Below are 20,942 nucleotides of genomic sequence, written 5' to 3'. Positions count from 1 at the left end.
TAGAAAGCCGATGTCTGGAATTATAAAAACATAGAAAAAGAATAGGTGTAACTATAGGAGTGAGATCTGTTCTTCTCAAAACAAAGAAAAACTGCCAAGCAAGTATAAAAATCAACAGTGGGAAGAACACTTGGGCCAGTCATGACCTTCTCTTGAAAAATGATCCCTACAAAGAGGAGAATCTTCCAGGGAAAGGAGCACATTATATGAGTATGCTCGGCTGGAGAGAATTAGAGCATGAAAATTTCAGGCTTTCACAAATGCCAAGTAGAAAAATGAGTGGTGAGGAAGAGAAGTAAAAAAGCAAAGCTACAAAATGAAGCTGGTTACACTCTTAAGAGTAAATACAATAAATAAGGTCTTTCCTACTATAGCAGTCACATGAGCCCTCAGTCTTCCAGCCTGCAACCAACACAAGCTGCCTTTTAGTGCACTCTCTCTATTTAGGCAGACAGGTCTCTCAGCCAGGAGAGAGGACTACTTGGGAAAAAGACCTTTAGAATCACAGAAGAAACTTACGCCAGGTACTTACAGCTATGAAAAAGCAACATCAAAATGAAGAGAAGCAATGAAGAAGACAAAATAATGGGAGTTCCTTGGTGGCTCAGTAGGTTAAGGATCCAGCACTGCCGCAGCTATGGAGCAGGTCACAGCTATGGTTTGGATTTGATCCCTGGCCCAGGAACTTCCACATGCCACAGGTGTGGCCAAAGTAAGTAAATACATAAATAAAAGACTCAAATTAGAAACTCCAGAGATGCCTGAAATTAGGCTGTACAAAAGGAAAAATGAGGACTTTCCTTGTGGCTCAGTTGATTAAGGATCTGGCACTGTCACTGCTACAGCACACATTGCTGTTGTGGTGCAGGTTTGATCCCTGGCTTAGGAACTCCTGCATGCTGCGGCCAAAAAAAGAAATAAATATTAAAGTAAATAAAACTGGAGTTCCTGTCGTGGCGCAGTGGTTAACGAATCCGACTAGGAATCACGAGGTTGCGGGTTTGATCCCTGCCCTTGCTCAGTGGGTTAACGATCTGGCGTTGCCGTGAGCTGTGGTGTAGGTTGCAGATGCAGCTCGGATCCCGCGTTGTTGTGGCTCTGGTATAGGCTGGCAGCTGCAGCTCCGATTAGACCCCTAGCCTGGGAACCTCCATATGCCACGGGAGCGGCCCAAGAAATGGCAAAAAGACAAATAAATAAATAAATAAATACAGTAAATAAAACTATATTTTATTATTGTTATTTTTTTTGTCTTTTTGTCTTTTTAGGGTCACACCCGAGGCACGTGCAGGTTCCCAGGCTAGGGGTATAGTCAGAGCTGTAGTCTCTGGCCTACACCAGAGCCACAGCAACACCAGATGCAAGCCGTACCTGCGACCTATACCACAGCTCATGGCAACACCAGATCCTTAACCCACTGAGCAAGGTCAGGGATTGCACCCGCAACCTCATGGTTCCTAGTCGGATTTGTTTCCACTGCACCATGATGGGAACTCCCAATAAAACCATCTTAAAAAAAAAAAAAAAAAAGCATTGGAGTTCCCATCGTTGCGCAGTGGTTAATGAATCCAACTAGGAACCATGAGGTTTCGAGTTTGATCCCTGGCCTTGCTTAGTGGGTTAAGGATCCTGCGTTGCCATGAGCTGTGGTGTAGGCTGCAGACGCAACTTGGAACTGGCATTGCTGGGGCTCCACATAGCCACAGCTCTGATTTGATCCCTAGCATGGGAACCTCCACGTGCCATGGGAGTAGCCCTTAAAAAAAAAAAAAAAAAAAAGCACAGGCTATGGAGTTCCAGTTTCAGTTGTGGAACCTGACTAGTATCCATGATGATGTAGGTTCAACCCCTGGCCTCATTCAGTAAGTTAAGGACCCAGCATTGCCACAAGCTGCAGTGTAGGTCGCAGATGGAACTTGAATCTGGCCTGGCTATGCACAGACCAGCAGCTGCAGCTCCAATGGGACCCCTAGAGCCCAGAAACTTCCATATGCTGCAGGTGCGGCCATAAAAAGAAAAAAGAAAAAAAAAAATCCTATGTTGCCCTAAGTCAAAAGGAATGTCTGTTCCTTTATAACTTTTCTTCATTCAATACAATGGGAGAAGTTTCCCATACCATCATTGTTCAGAGCATGACTTTTCATGACGGGAATTTAGTACATACTATGTTAATTTTATTCCTTTTTGTTGGATATTTAGGTCATTTCTGATTTCCTGTTACTAATGCTACGATAAACAATTCATTTACGTAGTTCTCTTGTGGCACAGCAGGTTAAAGATACAGCTCTGTCACTGCTACGGTTCAGGTCGCTGCTGTGGCTTGAGTTTGATCCTGGCCCAGGAACTTCCACACGTTGTGGGTGCAACCAACCAACCAATCAACCAAAACCACTCATTGTGCCATTTTTAACTACAAAAAGAATTCATACCAGCAGGAAATCAATTACTTAAAAAACAAACCAACCCACAAAAAAGAAAAAACACAGGCCCCAACCTAACACAAAAGGTAAATCGGAAAAAACAGATTCTTTCCCCAAGAAATGCCATCAGCAACCAGCATTAGGGTTTCCTACCTGTCGCCCCCTCACTGTCTGGACCAGCTGACACACCTAATCTCTCCTTCAGAGACTTGGAAACTTGAACTGTTTAAAAGGAAAAAAAAAAAAGATTTCAAAAACCAAAAGTTGAACAGAGGCTTTTTATAGGTCAAAAATCTTTTTCAAAGCTCACAAATTAGGCTTATGCTTGTTTTCCAATGCAGAAGCTTTTTTCAAATCTCTTCAGGTCTTATAATTTTTCTTCACAATACAGATAGGTCTATGAGAATCATGGATTCTCTAGTGCACTCTGGAAAGCTTAAAAAAAAAATTCTCCTCTTTACATCTGAAAAGCAAAAACTACTGAATTTAGGGAAATAATTTGTTATTGTCCAACATTCTAAAATCTTATTGGCATCAAAGTGTTTTTTTCCCCCTAAATCCATTTGAAATATGCTCTTTAGTTATGAGAGTCTTCAATATGATTGATAGGCAAAGAGAAAGAAAATTTAGTTGCAAAGAAAAAAAGTAACTTCTGTTTGTTCTGAGAATATAAAAAAAAAAACCCAAAAGAGAATGTCTACTCATCTAAGCCTCTTAGGCTAGAAGAAAGGTAGAAAGAAATTTCTTATCTTCAAAAGAAGTTAAAACTAAAAACAAAAAGGAAAATAACAGTGGTAATTAATACCACTGCAAGTCGTGCAAGGAAAAAAAAAATCACCCCTTTTCTTCTTTCTATAAATAAAAGTTCAATTACAAAGTCATTCTAACTCCCAAATATCTCTCAAATTAGTCTACCTCTCTTCATATCGACTTCTAGAACACTAAATCTATGCCACTAACTCTTCTTTCCTTGATTTAACTCATTTTTGCATAGTACACTTGTTCCCTCCATATTTTAGGTGGGGTGATGGTTCCAAAATGCAAATCTTTGAGTACCTTTGATCCTTGTTGGTAACCTTCAATGGTTTGCTACTATTTTAGCATAAGCCCAAAGTAACATGGCTCTAAATAATCAATCCCTTCTTCCACTCCAGGCACTATGCTCTTCATCCCAATTCTACGTTTTAACCACAGTGAATCCCTTGAGCTCTCGGCCTTTGCATGTGCTATTTTCTCTGCCTAGTACACAGCCTCTGGCCCTTCAACCTTTACCTGGCTAATACCTAAATCACGTTTCATGTCTAAGCTTTAATATCATTTCCTCTGGGAACCTTCCCCTGACAGATGCTAAGATTAGGTGCCCTTCCACTGTGCTCCCACAATATTGTGTACTTTCTCTGTCACAGAATTCATCACAATGTATGTTAGGTATTCCTATCTGCCATTATACCATAAGCTCCTGAGGACTGTGATGGCATTTATTTTATCCAACAATGTCTACCTAAAATCCAGCAGAGTAAACATTCAAATGTTTGTTGAATGAATAATAAAATAGATACAAAAAGATGTATTAGAACACAAGTACCTTTCTTTGGTGTTTTGTCAGTGTTAATTTCTGGAGCTTCAACTTTCTTCCCTAGCCTTTGCGCAAGGCTACGCTTCAATGGAGGATCACTGTCACCACCTACAAACAGAAGGAATACACTTTAAGAGGTCAGTTCAATCTTTAGTAAGGTCAAGAAATACAAGCAAAAACAGATTACATAGGAGTGCCTGTCGTGGCTCTGCAGAAACGAATCTGACTAGCATCCATGAGGACGAAGGTTCGATCCCTGGCCTGGCTCAGTGGGTTAAGGATCTGGTGTTACAGTGGCTGTGGCTGTGGCGTAGGCCAGTGGCTGCAGCTCCGATTTGACCCTTAGCCTGGGAACCTCCATAGGCTGAGGGTGTGGCCCTTAAAAAAAAAAAACAAAAAAAAACCATGTAGAATAATTCTGTAAGTTTTCTGCATTTATATGATATGTTCATTCACTAACTATAACTTGATGTTAGAGAAGGAATAAAAATGTCCCAGAAAAAAGAGGTTAAGAAAGGGGGAAAAAAAAATTCGAATGCCCAAATTAACATTTACCAAATAACTAAAACTACAAACAGAGGGTTATAACCCTGATCAAAGCTGAGATTCAGAATTAGAAATAATGTGGAAATAAAAATCTTCATGCACACAAAAAAACTTAACTGGCCAACTGCTGAATTCCAGGTAGATCTGTGGTTAAATGCAACTGGGATGATTAGGAGGACCAAAAAAACCATTAAAATTTAAAATTTTCCTGTGACATGAAAACTCCAAAGGCCAAAGAGCCCCTTTCTTCAATTCCAGATAAGAAATCTAAGGTTGTGAAAGATGCTATATCTTACTTATTTAAGTCACCGATTAGTGATAGAGACAGGACCTGAACCAAGTTTCCTGATTCGTGGTTCATTACATTACACTGGTCAATGTAAGTTGTTTAAATGTCACAAGTTTTTAAAAATTATTGTTTGGATAGTTTGACTGAAGATGTAATCTTAGCAGGGTCCCATTAAAAATTTGCAAGACCAGACACAGAATATCTTTTTCTCTCTCTTATTTACAATATACCCCAAATCACAAAGTTTACACATATGCTGTTTTAAAATAGATTTCTACCTTTTTTTAACCTAAAATTTCTTAGGCAGTGATAATGCTACAAAAGAAAACACAAAACAGGTTAAGATTTCACATTTGTAACCACATTTTAAAAGAGTATGAAGGAACCTCTGAAGTCAGATAAGATTTTCAAAATAATTCTTTTGAAACAAACACCCTAGAGTAGGAGTTCCCATCATGGCTCAGTGGAAGCGAATCTGACTAGTATCCACGAGGATGCAGGTTCCATCCCTGGCATCGCTTGGTGGGCTAAGGATCTGGCGTTGGCGTTGAAATGTGGTGTAGATAACAGACTCGGCTCAGATTTGGCGGTGTTGTGGCTGTGGTGTAGGCCAGTGGCTACAGCTTTGATCTCACCCCTAGACTGGGAACTTCCATTTGCTGTGAGTGCAGCCCTAAAAAGACAAACAAACAACAACAACAAAAAACACACGAGGAGCTCCCATCGTGGCGCAGTGGTTAACGAATCTGACTAGGAACCATGAGGTTGCAGGTTGGGCCCCTGCCCTTGCTCAGTGGGTTGATGAACCAGCGTTGCCGTGCGCTGTAGTGTAGGTTGCAGACGCGGCTCGGATCCTGCGTTGCTGTGGCTCTGTCGTAGGCCGGGGGCTACAGCTCCGATTGGGTCCCTAGCCTGGGAACTTTCATATGCCCCGGGAGCGGCCCAAAGAAATAGCAAAAAGACCAAAAAACAAAACAAAACCAAACCAAAAAACAACCACACACACGAGTAGGTATACAACAATTCAGTTACATGGTAAAATACTTCCTTACATATAAAATAGCTTAATAAATTCAAGGACTGAATTTATATTAACTGGATACTTTTTTCCCCTCTAAACACTGAAATTCAATTTAGCAATAGAAACTGAGATATTATTTACTCTTTTTTAAAATGTAGTACTTTTAAAGTTACACATAATCTAATTAAATCATTACACTATAAATTTGTACGACTTCAATAAGAATATAATGCACATGTGAAAAACAAATTTTATACATACTTTCAGCCAGGGAGTCAATATCAATATTGATAGGGCATTTGAATAAAGAGAATTTTGGAGGAGATATCATAACGTACAAACAAGCAGAAAACAAAGTATAGGCATAAAACTTGTCTCACCTACTGAAAATTTTCGTTTCCCCAGTCTCTCGGTTAGACTCAATCTTACTAAAGGTTCTTCTCCTAAAATGACAAAAACAGAATTTCTCTACCATTAGCCAATTTTTCTGTATTCAGTAACTACTAATGAGTACAAATTATGCTCTAATATTAACATGAGTCCACTGGAGTTTCCGTTGTGGCTCTGCAGGTTAAGAACCCAACTAGCATCCATGAAGACGTGGGTCTGATCCCTGGCCTCAATCAGTGGGTTAAGGATCAGGCATTGCCGTGAGCTGTGGTATAGGTCACATATGTGACTCAGATCCTGCAGCTCCGCTTCAACCCCTAGCCTGGGAACTTCCATATCCCTTGAGTGCGGCCCTAAAAAGACAAAAGTCCACCCAGAAAGTCTCCTGGGAATCAGGTATCAGTCTTAAAGAAGACTACCCACGTTAAAAGCAAAACAAACACACACAAACCACCTCCCCCCCGCCAAAAAACCAACCTATTAAATAATTTAAATAGCCAAACGCAGAGCCCAAAGGGAAGAAAGAGCACAGTACTAGTTATTAATAGTAGACAAGTATATGAAGACAAGTTGTGTCTAATTGGTTATACAACCCAAACTATACCTTTGCTTGTGCACTTCCATAATTTAAATGAAATCATGTACTACTCCACTGCTAACTCTCCCATACAGCTTTCCCTGATAATCCCAGCAAGAAGGGAGCTCTCTTTTCTCTGACTCTTTGCTGTCTGAATGACATTAATATTTACATGTATCTGCATACTACAATTACGTGTGTCATGTTCCTTACTAGATTTAAAACTATTAAGGGAAAAGAATTTTACATTTTTCTCTAAAGGGTTTATTATAGTTTTTTTTTTACCTTCAATGGGCAGTCAATAAATTTGCTGGATTCAAATAAACAGTAAATGTAAAAAGTAAACATAATACATAAATGAGAGAGCTGCCTGGTTAAGAATTTCAACCTTTGAAATAGCAGAGTCAAATGCACTAAGTTTTCATCCTATCCAGTCAACATACTGAAGTTTCCCTGCAAATCCATTAAGAGCAAAATACATGCAAGGATTCTGCTCCTCCAAGTCATTTAAAAGCAGTAGGCTGACAATACTTACAACCTACCTATACCTCACCTTGTTTGTTGGACAGAGTTACTGTCCTCACCACAGTCCGGACATTTTCTTTTTCAGGACCTGGAACAGGCTGTGGCTGGAGTAAAAGACTGGAAACTCCTGAAGAACCTTCTGAATAAATCAAGCCAAAGAAGAGTAAGTAATTTATGGAAAGTAAAGCTTTCACAAATCAAGAAATTTCGTCTCTGTGACCAGGTAAGTCCAACACGGACTACTGGACTACAAAAGCCAATCGGTCTTCATTTTGTCTGCCTACAGGGAAATGGGGCAGGGGAAGGGGAGATAATCTTATTTCTTACCTGCCCTTGGCACAAGGTGAATATAAAACATGAAACTGTTTTGACTGACTTAGGCATTCAATCTACTTTTATACACTAATAAGGCTAACATTATTCTAAAGGTAACCTCAGAAGCACAAGAGCTACATTAGGTGTATCAATTCAACCTTTTCTATCTATAATTAATCATCTGGAAAACACAACTCCAAGGTTCCTAAAGAACAAGCTTCAGCAAGAAGGTACTTAGACCCAATCATCTGATTATCTCTAAAATATTACATTTTACACTTTATCTTTAACTTTTAAGGTCAGAAATACAGATTAAGCTAAGGCAAGCACCAGAAGAAAAGCCTAGCTGTTCTTAAGGAAGAGCTCACCTACTATAAAATAAATTTTTCTCTTTTTAATAATAGTTTATATGCTGTTCTTTAGAGTTATTTCTCAAAATAAGTTCTTTCAGTTTATTCTAAATGTCTAGAATATTTAGGGACTGAAACACAGCTGTAATGAGTTAAAAAAGCAACCATCATTAAAATAAATCCAAGTTTAATTTATAAACCACAAAAATCAAAAACTATTTGCCAAGTGTCCTTATTATCAGAAGTATCCTTGTTCTCTAACAACATTCAACCCTCCAGGTCAAAACTCCTGATAACTCACCACCTTGCTTCTTGGATTTCTCCTTCATTTTCTTTGATTTAATTTCCTCAAGAGTTTTTATTCCGAAATTCAAACATTCACCTAGAAATGCAAACAGCAACTGTGTGAGGAACTAGCACCATTTCATGTTTGCATTTTATCTGTACATGGCTGGCATGCAAATGTTTTCTGAACGAATAAGAGAAAGTATGTGTAAGTAGGTGTGTGAGTATAATGGGAGCAGGGAAGAGGAAGGGGGTGGTAATTATGAACTAAAGTTCAGAGGTATTTAAAAAACAGGTATTTAAACACATTCAACAGCACTGTAGGATTTATGAGCAGGAACTAGCATCAATACAGCCTTTTCTTACCTTGTTTTAAATTGACCCCAGGTTTTCGAGCAGAAGCCACTCGTAATCCGTTATGAACTTCAGGAGTTGGCTGCAGGGTAGGTGTTTTGGTTTCATCACCTTCCTCAGAAAACTGATCTACATTATCAAAATTTAAGGCAAATTTTCAATTAAGAATAGGCCTAATTCAGTAAGTTACCTTCAAGTTGAATTCTGTCTAATTCAGTAAGTTACCTTGATCATTTACTTGCTTTAAAGAAAGAACTAAAACTTACCATCATCATCTTCATCATCATCTGCAGCATTGATTACCACTGGCGGATGTGTAGGGCTAGGAACATTTTCTGAACTTTCTACTTTCATAACACTTCGCAGCTGAGGAGAGGGATTAGACTGGACAGACAATTTGTTCTGTTGAACTGTGAGCTGGCTAGCTTTCACTTCCTCTTCTGGTGACTCAGGCACAGTGGGCAACACAGCTACACATACAAAGACAGTCATAAATTAAAAGTAGAAGACACAGGAGTTCCCTTCATGGCTCAGTGGCTAACAAACCCAGCTAGGATCCATGAGGAGGCAGGTCTGACCTCTCTCTGGCCTCACTCAGTGGGTTAAGGATCCAGCTTTGTCATGAGCTGTGGTGTAGGTTGCAGACATGACTTGGATCCCCTGTTGCTGTGGGTGTGGTATTGGCTAGCGGTTGTAGCTCCGATCTGACCCCTAGCCTGGGAACTTCCATGTGCTGTGGCTATGGCTGTGAAAAATAAAAAAAAAACAAAAAAACCCCCCCAAAAAAACAGTAGAACATACAGGAAGATACAGTCCCAATTCATCAAAAATCCCTGACCACCTATGATAGGTTTGAGGATTTTCCTTAGGAGCATTGTCTTTTTATTTTAATTTATATCTTTTAATTAAAAACTTACTTTCAAATTTCCACATTTTCCCAATTAGGTTCTAAACTTCCAGGGAGGTTTGAAAATGTGGCTTTCCTGGCTAACAACCATTCACTATATGTAAACATACACAAAGTCGGCATTCAATATAGAGAATAAACAGGAAGCTAGATGCATAGTAACTATTCACAAATTCTAAACATTTAATATTGAAATTCTAGGCTTTCTGATCAAGAAGTAGCTTTTAAGAGAGATAGTAGGTAATACTTTTTTTTTTTTTTGCTTTTTAGGGCCACACGTGTGGCATATGGAGGTTCCCAGGTTAGGGATGGAATCAGAGCTATAGCTGCTGAACTACACCACAGCCACAGCAATACAGGATTTGAGCCTCATCTGCAACCTACACCACAGCTCACAGCAATGCCAGATCCTTAACCCACTGAGCGAGGCCAGGGATGGAACCTGCTTTCGTGGATTCTAGTCAGATTTGTTAACTGCTGAGCCATGGCGGGAACTCTAACACTTTTGAACCAAACCAAAAAGGCTTTGTGAGCCTACTTTTTTTTCTTAATGATAGATGAAAATATACAGCTATGGAATTTTAATCATAAAGCAAACACAGCTTTTAAACAACCCATCGTTCCACTATGAAATTACTTCAAAAGGAACTTTAGAAATAAATACGAGCTTTTGGTGGAAAGTGAGTTATGTTTTAGATTACACCACAGGGAAGGGCTAGTAAATATTTTTTTGTAAAAAAGTATATAGTAAATATTTTAGGCCTTGTAGAACTCTGTCTCAACTACTCAACTTTGCAATAGTAGCAGAAAATCTGACCACAGAAAATACATAAACAAATGGGCATGGCTTCATTACAATAAAACTTTATTTTATAGAACAAGTGGAAGATCAGATTTGCCAAACCCTAGCCTGGAGAATAAAAAAAATTTTTTTTTTTAAAATCTGTATGGGTCTGACAAGAAAACAGGAAATGAGGTATGCTGTCGTAATCTAAACTGTCTTGCCAAGAAACACTTGTGAGACAGCACGACTTTTGGCAACAAAGTTTTAATTGTTACTCTCCTATTTGTTGGCTTATGATTGTGTACAAGACATTTAACCTTAATAAAGTTCAATTCCCTCATCTGTGAAGTGGAAATAATGCTGCTGTCTCACAAGACTAAAAGAAGGCTACATCTATGAAGTATTTTGTACTGTGTGCATACTAAGTGTTATTAAAATTCAATTAAAAACTAATCTCACTTTTGCTTGGAGGTAGGAAAAGGCCATCGACGTAACGCCCTCTGTTGTGATGGAAAGCACAGTTTAGTTTCTGACATCCCATCGGCTGATTTTCCCAATAACAAGGAATCTCACTGCGTTTTTTCTGTAAGAGGAAAACACATTGTTTTCAAATTTAAAAAAACACTTTTTCTGGACAAAGTTCATATAGAGTTGAAAAACCTGTGGCATGAAATGATTCTGAGTAGTAGGAAGCAAGATGCTGAAAGTGACATCCTCTTGAATGACGCAGAGATTAAAGGAGCAGGGTCTGCTATTCTTTCTTTTTTTTTGTCTTTTCTAGGGCCAGACCGAAGGCATATGGAGGTTCCCAGGCTAGGGGTCTAATCAGAGCTGTAGCCACCGGCCCACACCAGTCACAGAAACTCGGGATCTGAGCTGCATCTGCAACCTACACCATAGCTCACGGCATCGCTGGATCCTTATCCCACTGAGCAAGGCCAGGGATCGAACCTGCAACCTGTTTGTTCCTAGTTGGATTCCTTAACCACTGAGCCACGATGGGAACTCCTTTTCTTTCATCTTTGCCCTCATCCATGAACCCCTAAATGCCTACACTTAATTTAGAAAAGCAGGGCAATATAGTAGTTAAGATTATAGAATCAAAGATAACAGGGTTTTAATCTCTATCATGCTAATTAGTGGCCATGTGATGTTAGACAAATGATTTAATGCCTCCTGGCCTCACTTTCCTCAGCTAAAATGGGAGTAACAATAGCTATTTGTTTCTTAAGAAAAGTAAATGAAATGCATATGAAGCACTGAGCAAATAGATGAGACTCAGTAAACTGCAGTTATGATTTGAAGCTGAGAGTTCAAGAGTTAAGGAAAAAAATCCTTCCCATTTGTGACTTCTCAAAGGCTTATTTAACACGATAGTATCTCTGTCCTTCCCAAGCTCTTAAAAAGGGGAAGAAAAACAAGAATACCTGCACATCTAGAATGATCTGCTAGATCACAAGATATAATCCAAAAGAAATACATACATTAGTTCTACTTACACATTAGATGTGTTAAAGAATGTTCAAAGCAACACTACTTACAACAGCTCCACAACAGAAACCACCCAAATGTACATGAACACATTTAAAATGGATAAATACACTCTAGTATATTGACGTGATACAATACTATCTAGTAATGAGAAGGAATAAATACCAAAAGTTACAGAGTAATTCTTTTTCTTTTTTGTCTTTTTTGTTTGTTTGTTTGTTTTTTGCTATTTCTTGGGCCACTCCCGTGGCATATGGAGGTTCCCAGGCTAGGGGTCGAATCGGAGCTGTAGCCGCCAGCCTATGCCAGAGCCACAGCAACGAGGGATCCGAGCCGCGTCTGCAACCTACACCACAGCTCACGGCAACGCCGGACACTTAACCCACTGAGCAAGGGCAGGGGCCGAACCCGAAACCTCATGGTTCCTAGTCAGATTCGTTAACCACTGCGCCACGACGGGAACTCCATAATTCTTTTTCTGAAACTTATCTAGTGAATCTCTTATTTGGAAGACAGTCAGCATAGAGAGTAGTTGAGAGACCATAAATCTGCAACTAGAATGGAGTAGTTGTATATAACCCCAGGCATACAAATTACATACTCAGTCTCTTTCTTCTTTGCCCACCCCCCCTCTCAAACAATTCAGTCCAAAGGCATCAATCAGGTAGGTCTTCATGCTGGGAGAGGGAAGAGCAAAGGGGCCCAGAGCAGGGTGTTGGAGGCTGACTGAGATGAGGAAGGTGTCCATATGACAAGGTGGAACTGGCACAGGGTGTCAGGGTTAGCAAGACATTTGTGTACCAGGATGGCCTGGCACAATATTGGAGCCTGAGAAGAATGAGCAAGGCTTTTATGCAATAGGATTCCAACGTAGGGTGAGGAGAGGGGTACTCATAAACAGTCACCATAGAATTCGAATCAAAGACCAAGCAAGGTGAGGAAGGCTGGGTTTTCCTGAGTGGGGACCTGGTGCAGACTTGGAGAATGAGCAGGGTGAGGAAAACAAGCATCTCACATGGGAGGGCTGCCCAACAGAGGACTAAAAACTCAAGGATTTGAAAAAGGAATCCACGGTGGGAGAGACAGGTCCACAGTAGGACACTGGGGTACAAGCAAGGTGAGAAAGACTCCTCACAGAAGAGCAAGCCAGGAGGGCTTCCCTGTATAGTAGAGGATGTTGGAATCGAAACGAAGTGAGTCCTGTGGAGGAAAAGTCTTACATGTTATCAGAGCCGAGAGGAAGAAAGAGGCTATGACAGATTATTGGTTTACATAAGTAGGGTACTGATCAAATAAGACTAAGGACAAAAGGAATCAAGTTTTGGAGAACTGAGTTTCAAATATGGAAGAAGTCTAGATGAAACCTTGTAGTGTTGATAAATTGGAGGCATCTATGTGAACTCATCTACTATGATTTTCAATACACAAACATTTTCAATACACAAATAAGTAATGATGTAAATACGTATATACATTTATACATTCCACCATTCTGCCCACTGCAGGCATGGGAGCAGTGACACTCCAGGAGCAGCTACACTAGAAGGAACCAAGGCTCTCTGGAAAAATGGCTGATTCCAGGGCTGGAGGAAGGAAAGAACCAGATGAGCCTGGATAATCTTGTTAGGCCAGCAAGTGAAGAGGTGTTAACAGAATGATGGAAACATCAAAAAGAAACAAAAATCAGCTTTAAGTGTTCTTAGGGGTCAAATGTGAGTCAATCTGAGGATAAAAAATGATAGTAATGGGATGTAACATATGAAAAAAATAGGAAACCATGAGTTCACATATTTTATATACAGAAAAAACTTGAAAAAAGGTGGGAAAAAATCTTGGAAGTTTGATGAGAAATGGAATGATTACAGGGCTTCCAAGTACCTCTCCATAAAATACTAATTACAAAAAGAAAAAGCTTACAGTGAAGCAATCTGGTGTACACCACCTTAGTGAAGTGATCAAAGCTAACGTCACCAGCTATGGGATAATTAAGATTGTATGCCACCCAATGGTAAGCAATGAGAAGATCACCTCTGTGAGAGTCCTACCAAAGATATATGACCTGAATTTAGTAATGAGAAAATACCAGATAAACCCAAACTGAGAAACATTCCTCTAACTAACCAAAGTGTCAAGGCCAATGAAAAGCAAGGAAAGCCTTAGTGACGGTGCTAGATGTAAGGAGACTGAAAAGTTATGTCATCTACATGGACCACTTGATTCTGGACACACTCGTACTGCAATAAAGACATCACCAGTACAACGGCAAATGTGAACGGGATCTGAGAATTCAATGAAGGTAATACATAAATCTTAATTCTTTAATTTTGACTGTTGGATCATGATTATGTAAGAGAATGTCTTTCTTGTTTGTAGAAAACAGTCATGAGAAGTATTTGGAAGTGAAAGGGAAGTCAGTTTACCCCTAAATGGCTTAGAAGTCTTATACTGTATTTGCAACATTTCTCTAAGTTTTAGACTGTTTAAAAATAAACAGAGAAGTATAAATACTCCCTAAATATACATATGTAATTTTTACATTGTAGACTACAAACTGCTTTTAAAAAAATGGTACCAATTCACACCATATAACATCTAGATATTAAGTTAGCATTTTAATGACAGAATTTTTACTAGATCATTAAGAAATTTAATTCACCCGTTGCATGAAATGTTATTTTCCCCTCTATTTTTTATTGGCCCATCATGATACTAGACTACTTACTGTAACACAAACTGAAAACTTACATCAATCTCCATATGCCGAAACCTGCACACCTGTCGAAAACAGCGCCCTTCTTGCCATAATGTGCAAACAGTTTCATTTCCTAGTGCAGCTTCACAGTGACGGAATGGACAGCTGTCACCCTGTAAACAAAGAGAATAAAACTGGTACCAAACTAGATCCCAGGCAAAATGTTCACTAAGTTTCTTGGCATCTAGACAAACATAAAGGAATAAGGAGGGATAGGCAAAGTAGAAAACTGAGATGGGAGGACAAGAACAATCTGAGGTCAACAAATTTATAATCTCCTAAAACCTATTTCTTCACAACATGAAGATATGAATGACGTAAGCAGAGACGGGGTTGAAAAAGACAAGTGGGAGTATTAAGTACTCTTTAAAAATGTATTTTATAGTTACTCTTCAAAACCATTTCATACATCCTGATTTGCATAACTAGGTTTTTTTTTTGTTTGCTTTTTAGGGCCACACCTGAGGCATGTGAAGTTCTAGGCTAAGGGTGGAATCAGAGCAAAGGTTGCCAGCCTACGCTTCAGTTACAGCAACATGGGATCCAAGCCATGTCTGCGACCTATACCACAGCTCACCTATACCACAGCTCACCGAGCCACGAAGGGAACTTCCTGATTTGCCTAATTAGAAAGTAAGTTAAGGAGTTCCCATTGTGGCTTAGTGTTACAAACCCAACTAATATCCATAAGAATGTGGGTTAGAATCCTGACCTTGCTCAGTGGGTTAAGGACCTGACATTGCTGTGGCTGTGGTGCAGGTCAGCAGCTGCAGCTCTGATTCAACCCCTAGCCTGGGAACTTCCATATGCTGCAGGTGTGGCCCGAAAAAAAGAAAAAAATAGATGAGAATTTAAGTAGAGTTCTGTGATTCACTATATATTTTTTAATAGTTGATTTATAATGTTCTATCAAATTTTGTTGTACAGCAAAGTGACCCAAGTCATTCATACATACATACATATATATTTCTTTTCTCACATTATCCTCCATCATGCTCCATCACAAGTGACTACAGTTCCCTGTGTCTCCTTGCTTATCCACTCCAAACGCAATAGTTTGCATCTACTAACCCCAAACTCCCAGTCCATATTTCATACAACATTAATATCTGAAATAAAATGCTACTGTTGTGCAAACTGCTAATAAAAATCAAAGCTGCTCCAAACTGATAATTTATTTTTCTTTTTATAGCCACACCTGCAGCATATAGAAGTTCCCAGGCTAGAGGTGGAATCAGAGCTGCAGATGCAGGCCTGCACTACAGCCACAGCAACACCAGATCTGAGCTACATCTGCGACCTATGCTGCAACTTGCCGGATCCAACCCACATCTTCACAGACACTGTAGGGTTCATAACCTGCTGAACCATAACAGGAGGAACTCCAAAACTGACAATTTTAAGCACAGCACCAAGATGATTTAAGAAGAGTTTTCTTTTTTGTTTTTTAGGGCTACATTCGTGGCGTATGGAAGTTCCTAGGCTAGGGGTCTAATCGGAACTACAGCTGCTGGCCCACGCCAGAGCCACGGCAATGCAGGATCCAAGCCTCGTCTGCGACCTATACCACAGCTCACGGCAATGCCGGATCCATAACCCACTGAGCAAGGCCAGGGATCGAACCTGCAACCTCATGGTTCCTAGTTGGATTTGTTAACCACTACACCACGATGGGAACTCCCAAGAAAAGTTTTTCTCGGGAGTTCCCTTCATGGCTCAGTGGTTAATGAACCGAGCTAGGATGTGAGGATGCAGGTTTGATCCCTGACCTTGCTCAGTGGGTTATGGACCCGGCATTGCTGTGAGCTGTCGTGTAGGTTGCAGACTTGGATCCTGCATTGCTGTGGCTGTGGTACAGGCCAGCAGCTATAGCTCCGATTCAACCCCTAGCCTGGAACTTCCAAGTGTCAAAGGTGTAGGCCTAAAAAGCAATTAAAAGAAAAAAAAAAAAGAAAGAAAAAAGAAAACCTTATCTAATTTTCTTGGGGAGAGCATAGCTAGAACTGATTTAGAGATGCTAATTCTTACTTTGGTACATGTAGAATAGAAAAAAAAATAGCAGTCTTCTCCTTGATTAGGCATGCTGAGTAGCGTAGATCCTTAGATCAGAAGTGGCTTCTTGAAAACAAGCCACTCCTTCTTCAAGGCAAGGACAAGCTCCAAGTCCTCTTGAAATTGGTTTAATCTTCCAAAAGACAACTCAATCACAGAAATGGTCTTTTAAACGTAATCCTAAAGTGAGAAGACAAGGAATTAAAGTGTTTCAGGTAAATCCTTCCAACTTTCTCCTCGAAATCACCTTGACCAATGAGATCACACTGTTAAAACCAAATTTTAATTAATATGTATTCACCTATTACAGATTATGAACACTCTGATTATTATGTGAATGCTGTACATTCTCATCTACAATGTAAGATTTTTGTTAAGAATAGCCATGATTCTTTCTTTTGCATTCTCTATGGTGCTTCAGCATCAGTTAGGTAAGCATTGCAAACTCAACAAATGATCTGCATTTTAGATTAAGAATGGGACTATTAGATTAATTGGGTTATTTTACACAAGATATCTGCTAAATTTCTGGGAATTTTAATGGAGAAAGGATAATCTTTTCAATATACGATGCTGGAAGAAGTCCATACCTATATGAGAAAAAAATATATCTGGACAGAGACCTAATAACTTTCACAAAAATTAAAATGGACCATAAATGTGAATCCATAAAACTTCTAGAAATAACACATGAGAAAATCCAAGAAACCGTGGATGTGCCAGTAATTTTTAAGACATAACACCATGAAAGAAAACACTAAGTTGGACTTAATTAAAATTTTCCACTCTGTGAAAGTACCCTTAAAAGAATGAAAAGACAAATTACAGAATGGGAGAAAATCTGTGCAAAGTACATTAGTGATAAAGGACTGGTTTCCAAAATATACAAAGAACACTTGAAACCTAACAATAAGAAAAATAAAACGAATTAAAAAATGGCCATAAGATCTAAACAGACACCTCACCAAAGGAAATTTAAGTATGACAAACAAGCATATGAGAAGATACTTGTGGCTCAGGGGGTTACGAACCTGACTAGTACCCATGAGGATGCAGGTTCAATCCCTAGCCTCACTCAGTGGGTTAAGGATCAGGCACTGCTGTGAGCTATAGTATAGGTCAAAGATGTGGCTCGGATCCTGCATTGCTGTGGTATATATAGGCCAGCAGCTCTCATTTGACCTCTAGCCCAGGAACTTCCATATGCCAACAGGTGTGGTCCTAAAAAAAAAGATACTCAACATCACGGGGAACTGCAAATTCCTTTTAGAATGGCTAAAATCCTAAACTGAATCAATGCTCGCGTGGATATAAAATAGCAGGAAGAAGTCTAGAACACAGACCAAAATGCTACCAGTAGTTACGGCCATGGTAATAGAACTGTATGTGGCTAGCTCTTATTTTGTTTTATGCTGAGAACAGTATTAAATTTTCTAATATAACACAACACAGACTTAATAAAAAATGTAAGTCTTCTTTAACTGACCTGACCATCACTGATTCACTATAGAATGAAATAAGAGATGGACTTTTTTTTTTTTTTTTTGTCTTTTTGCTATTTCTTTGGGCCGCTCCCACGGCATATGGAGGTTCCCAGGCTAGGGGTCCAATCAGAGCTGTAGCCACTGGCCTACGCCAGAGCCACAGCAACTCGGGATCCAAGCCGCGTCTGTAACCTACACCACAGCTCAGGGCAACGCCGGATCGTTAACCCACTGACCAAGGGCAGGGACCGAACCCGCAACCTCACAGTTCCTAGTCAGATTCGTTAACCACTGCGCCACGACGGGAACTCCGAGTTGGACCTTTTTAACAGCACTTCACTGATCCACTACCAGGACTCCTATGACCACAAACACAGGAAATGCATTACGCATCTACGGCACACCACAAGTAACTTTAAAAATTGCCTCAAATGGGATCAAGTCTACAAGGAACATTCAAATAATTACAATGACACATATGCAATAAGGAAAAGTATTAATCAGGAAAACAAAGGTTTTTTGTTTTTTTTTCTTTTTAGAGCTACTTCCAAGGCATATGGAAGTTCCCAGGCTAGGGGCCAAATCTGAGCTACAGTCCTACACCACAGCCACAGCAACTTGGGATCTGAGCCGTGTCTGCGAACTACACCACAGTTCACAGCAAGGTCAGGGATTGAACCCAAATCCTCATGGATACTAGTCAGATTCTTTTCCACTGTGCCACAATGGGAATGCCCAAGAAAAAGGTTTTTTTGTCTTTTGTCTTTTTAGGGCTGCTCCCATGGCATATAGAGGTTCCCAGGCTAGGGGTCTAATCGGAATTATAGCTGCCAGCCTACACTACAGCCACAGCAATGCCAGATCCAAGCTGCGTCTGCGACCTACACCACAGCTCATGCCAACGCCGGATGCTTAACCCACTGAGAGAGGCCAGGGACTGAACCACCCACCATGCAACCTCATGGCTCCTGGTCAGATTTGTTTCTGTTGCGCCATGACGGGAAAGCCCAAGAAAAAGTTTTATAATAAAGTTTTTTCAAAGGAAAAAAAAAAGGTTTAGCAGTCAATTTCACTCCTGAAATCAACATCCCAAAGAACATACATGAAACTGTTGCTGGTTTTAAGACTTCGACATGCTAATCAAACAACAAAATGGAATTTATGAAATAGCAACACAATAGGGTAGGGATAGTTCCATCAAAAAACCCAAAACTTGTAAACAATTACAAGAAAAAAAAAAGTCTTGACAATATCTTTTTAATTTCTTATTGATACAAGAAAATCATGCCTTAAATTACAAAAATGTTCACTTCTTTAATGAGAAAAAAAATTCATTTCCATACTTACATTAGCTGGTTGCTCTCAACAGGAATGTCTGTGTCTTCACTGAGTTCCAATCTATTACGCCTGTAGGTCGAACCAACACTCAATCCATGAATTAATAATAATGGGGCAGAAAGAATTTTCCTCCTCACATTGCCAAGGAAACCTCTCAGCCACAATTCAAACACAGGATGTGTTTTTAAAACATCTCCCAACTACCGGGAGATTAAGTCCATTCGAATAACCTTTGTCAAACTGGAGACAGCTAGGGTTAGTTATCTCCTCAAAAAAAAACAAAAACAAAAACAAAACCAAAAAACCAAAAAAAAAAAAAAAGAGTTCATATAAAGATGAACTTGGGAGTCAAAGGATTATTAAAAAAAAAAAAAAAGATCCATCTTCCACAGCCGAACAATATTAATTTAGGAAGGAAAAAGAAAAAAAGAAAAAGAACACCAAAATTCAATAAGATCCAATCTCTGGTCTTCAAGATTTCTTCACCTATTAAGAAAAAAACAGAAACCTTCCCCCATCTTTATTATCTGTATAATAAAAACGCAGTTGTATGTAAAAATATGTGTTTTATGTTTAATATACATATATACTAACTGCCTTATACACACACACACACACACACACACACAAATGTGTAGAAATAAAACATTTGGGTAAGTTTTCCCTTTTAAAATATACTACAAAAGCCTTTAAATTTGGGTTCATTATAAAAATAGTGAATTTATTCTTATACCAAAGTATCATGAAGTATATTAATATGTTACACTAAATTTTGCCCAGCCCACAAACAAAGACGAAGAGAAATCCTTACGTATATATTGACATGTATAATATGGATGTATGTATATCATCACATCATCTTTTATCACCTTCACGGAGTGTTTAACCAAAAAAGATAGAAATGTATAGTTACAGAGTAACTACAGAGTGGTGCAGCGAGCTGTAGAAGGCAGAGCAGTGTTATGGCCATCCTGAACTGGCACTGTCAAGATACAGCAAGCTTCTATCTAAGGGAAGATTTTTTTCTTCTTTTATAGCAACACCAGGGTCACTGGCATGACATTCGATACCGGCCCTGCAAAGGCTTGCTTATGTAGCCTAGTTCCAAATTCTTTACTAATGATGGCTATAACTAAAGACCTTATAATCATCCATTTACTCCACTTAGTAAAAGGGTAAACTTTTGGAGTTGAAATTTCATTTCACGATGGTACATTTACCATTTAAGAATTTCAAAAAACAAAAAACAAAAACAAAAAACAATTTTGATACATAGAAATGAGTTCTAAATTTTGAAACAGCCCAGTAACAAAGCAATTTTGATTCTCACGTAATAAATACTACATAATTTCTAGGCTAAATCTTGCCAAATACTATCCAAGACAAAACTAAAATCAAAACTTAAAAAAAAGTGGACACCTTTTACTCACACTTAATACTAGTCAATTTTCCAGGAAATTTTTGGGCAGGGAATATCCCCAAATCT

At 39.2% G+C, this 20,942-nt stretch overlaps 1 protein-coding gene across 18 annotated transcripts in view; it reads right to left on the bottom strand.

Annotated features, from left to right (window-relative positions):
* The window catches only part of ZC3H11A (zinc finger CCCH-type containing 11A), a 35,103-nt gene that overhangs the window by 8,233 nt on the left and 5,928 nt on the right, over positions 1 to 20,942 (bottom strand). For 5 of the 18 annotated variants that reach the window (XM_047751786.1, XM_047751791.1, XM_047751792.1 and 2 more), the window contains 12 exons: positions 20,887 to 20,940; positions 19,466 to 19,525; positions 16,611 to 16,814; positions 14,576 to 14,695; positions 10,799 to 10,922; positions 8,915 to 9,118; positions 8,661 to 8,777; positions 8,311 to 8,391; positions 7,373 to 7,483; positions 6,233 to 6,295; positions 4,006 to 4,104; positions 2,574 to 2,642 (listed from right to left, as the gene is read on the bottom strand). In XM_047751786.1, the coding sequence (XP_047607742.1) occupies positions 2,574 to 2,642; positions 4,006 to 4,104; positions 6,233 to 6,295; positions 7,373 to 7,483; positions 8,311 to 8,391; positions 8,661 to 8,777; positions 8,915 to 9,118; positions 10,799 to 10,922; positions 14,576 to 14,695; positions 16,611 to 16,664 (1,042 nt within the window). In that variant the 5' untranslated portion in view covers positions 16,665 to 16,814; positions 19,466 to 19,525; positions 20,887 to 20,940. Of the gene's footprint in view, positions 1 to 2,573; positions 2,643 to 4,005; positions 4,105 to 6,232; positions 6,296 to 7,372; positions 7,484 to 8,310; positions 8,392 to 8,660; positions 8,778 to 8,914; positions 9,119 to 10,798; positions 10,923 to 14,575; positions 14,696 to 16,610; positions 16,815 to 19,465; positions 20,941 to 20,942 lie in introns of those variants that run through there. The other 13 variants (XM_047751779.1, XM_047751790.1, XM_047751782.1 and 10 more) reach the window with 5 other exon arrangements.

The sequence above is a fragment of the Phacochoerus africanus genome, chromosome 11 (assembly GCF_016906955.1).
Source record: "Phacochoerus africanus isolate WHEZ1 chromosome 11, ROS_Pafr_v1, whole genome shotgun sequence".
In the NCBI taxonomy this organism is placed as follows: Eukaryota; Metazoa; Chordata; class Mammalia; order Artiodactyla; family Suidae; genus Phacochoerus; species Phacochoerus africanus.
This window is presented reverse-complemented; position numbering and strand designations above follow the sequence as displayed.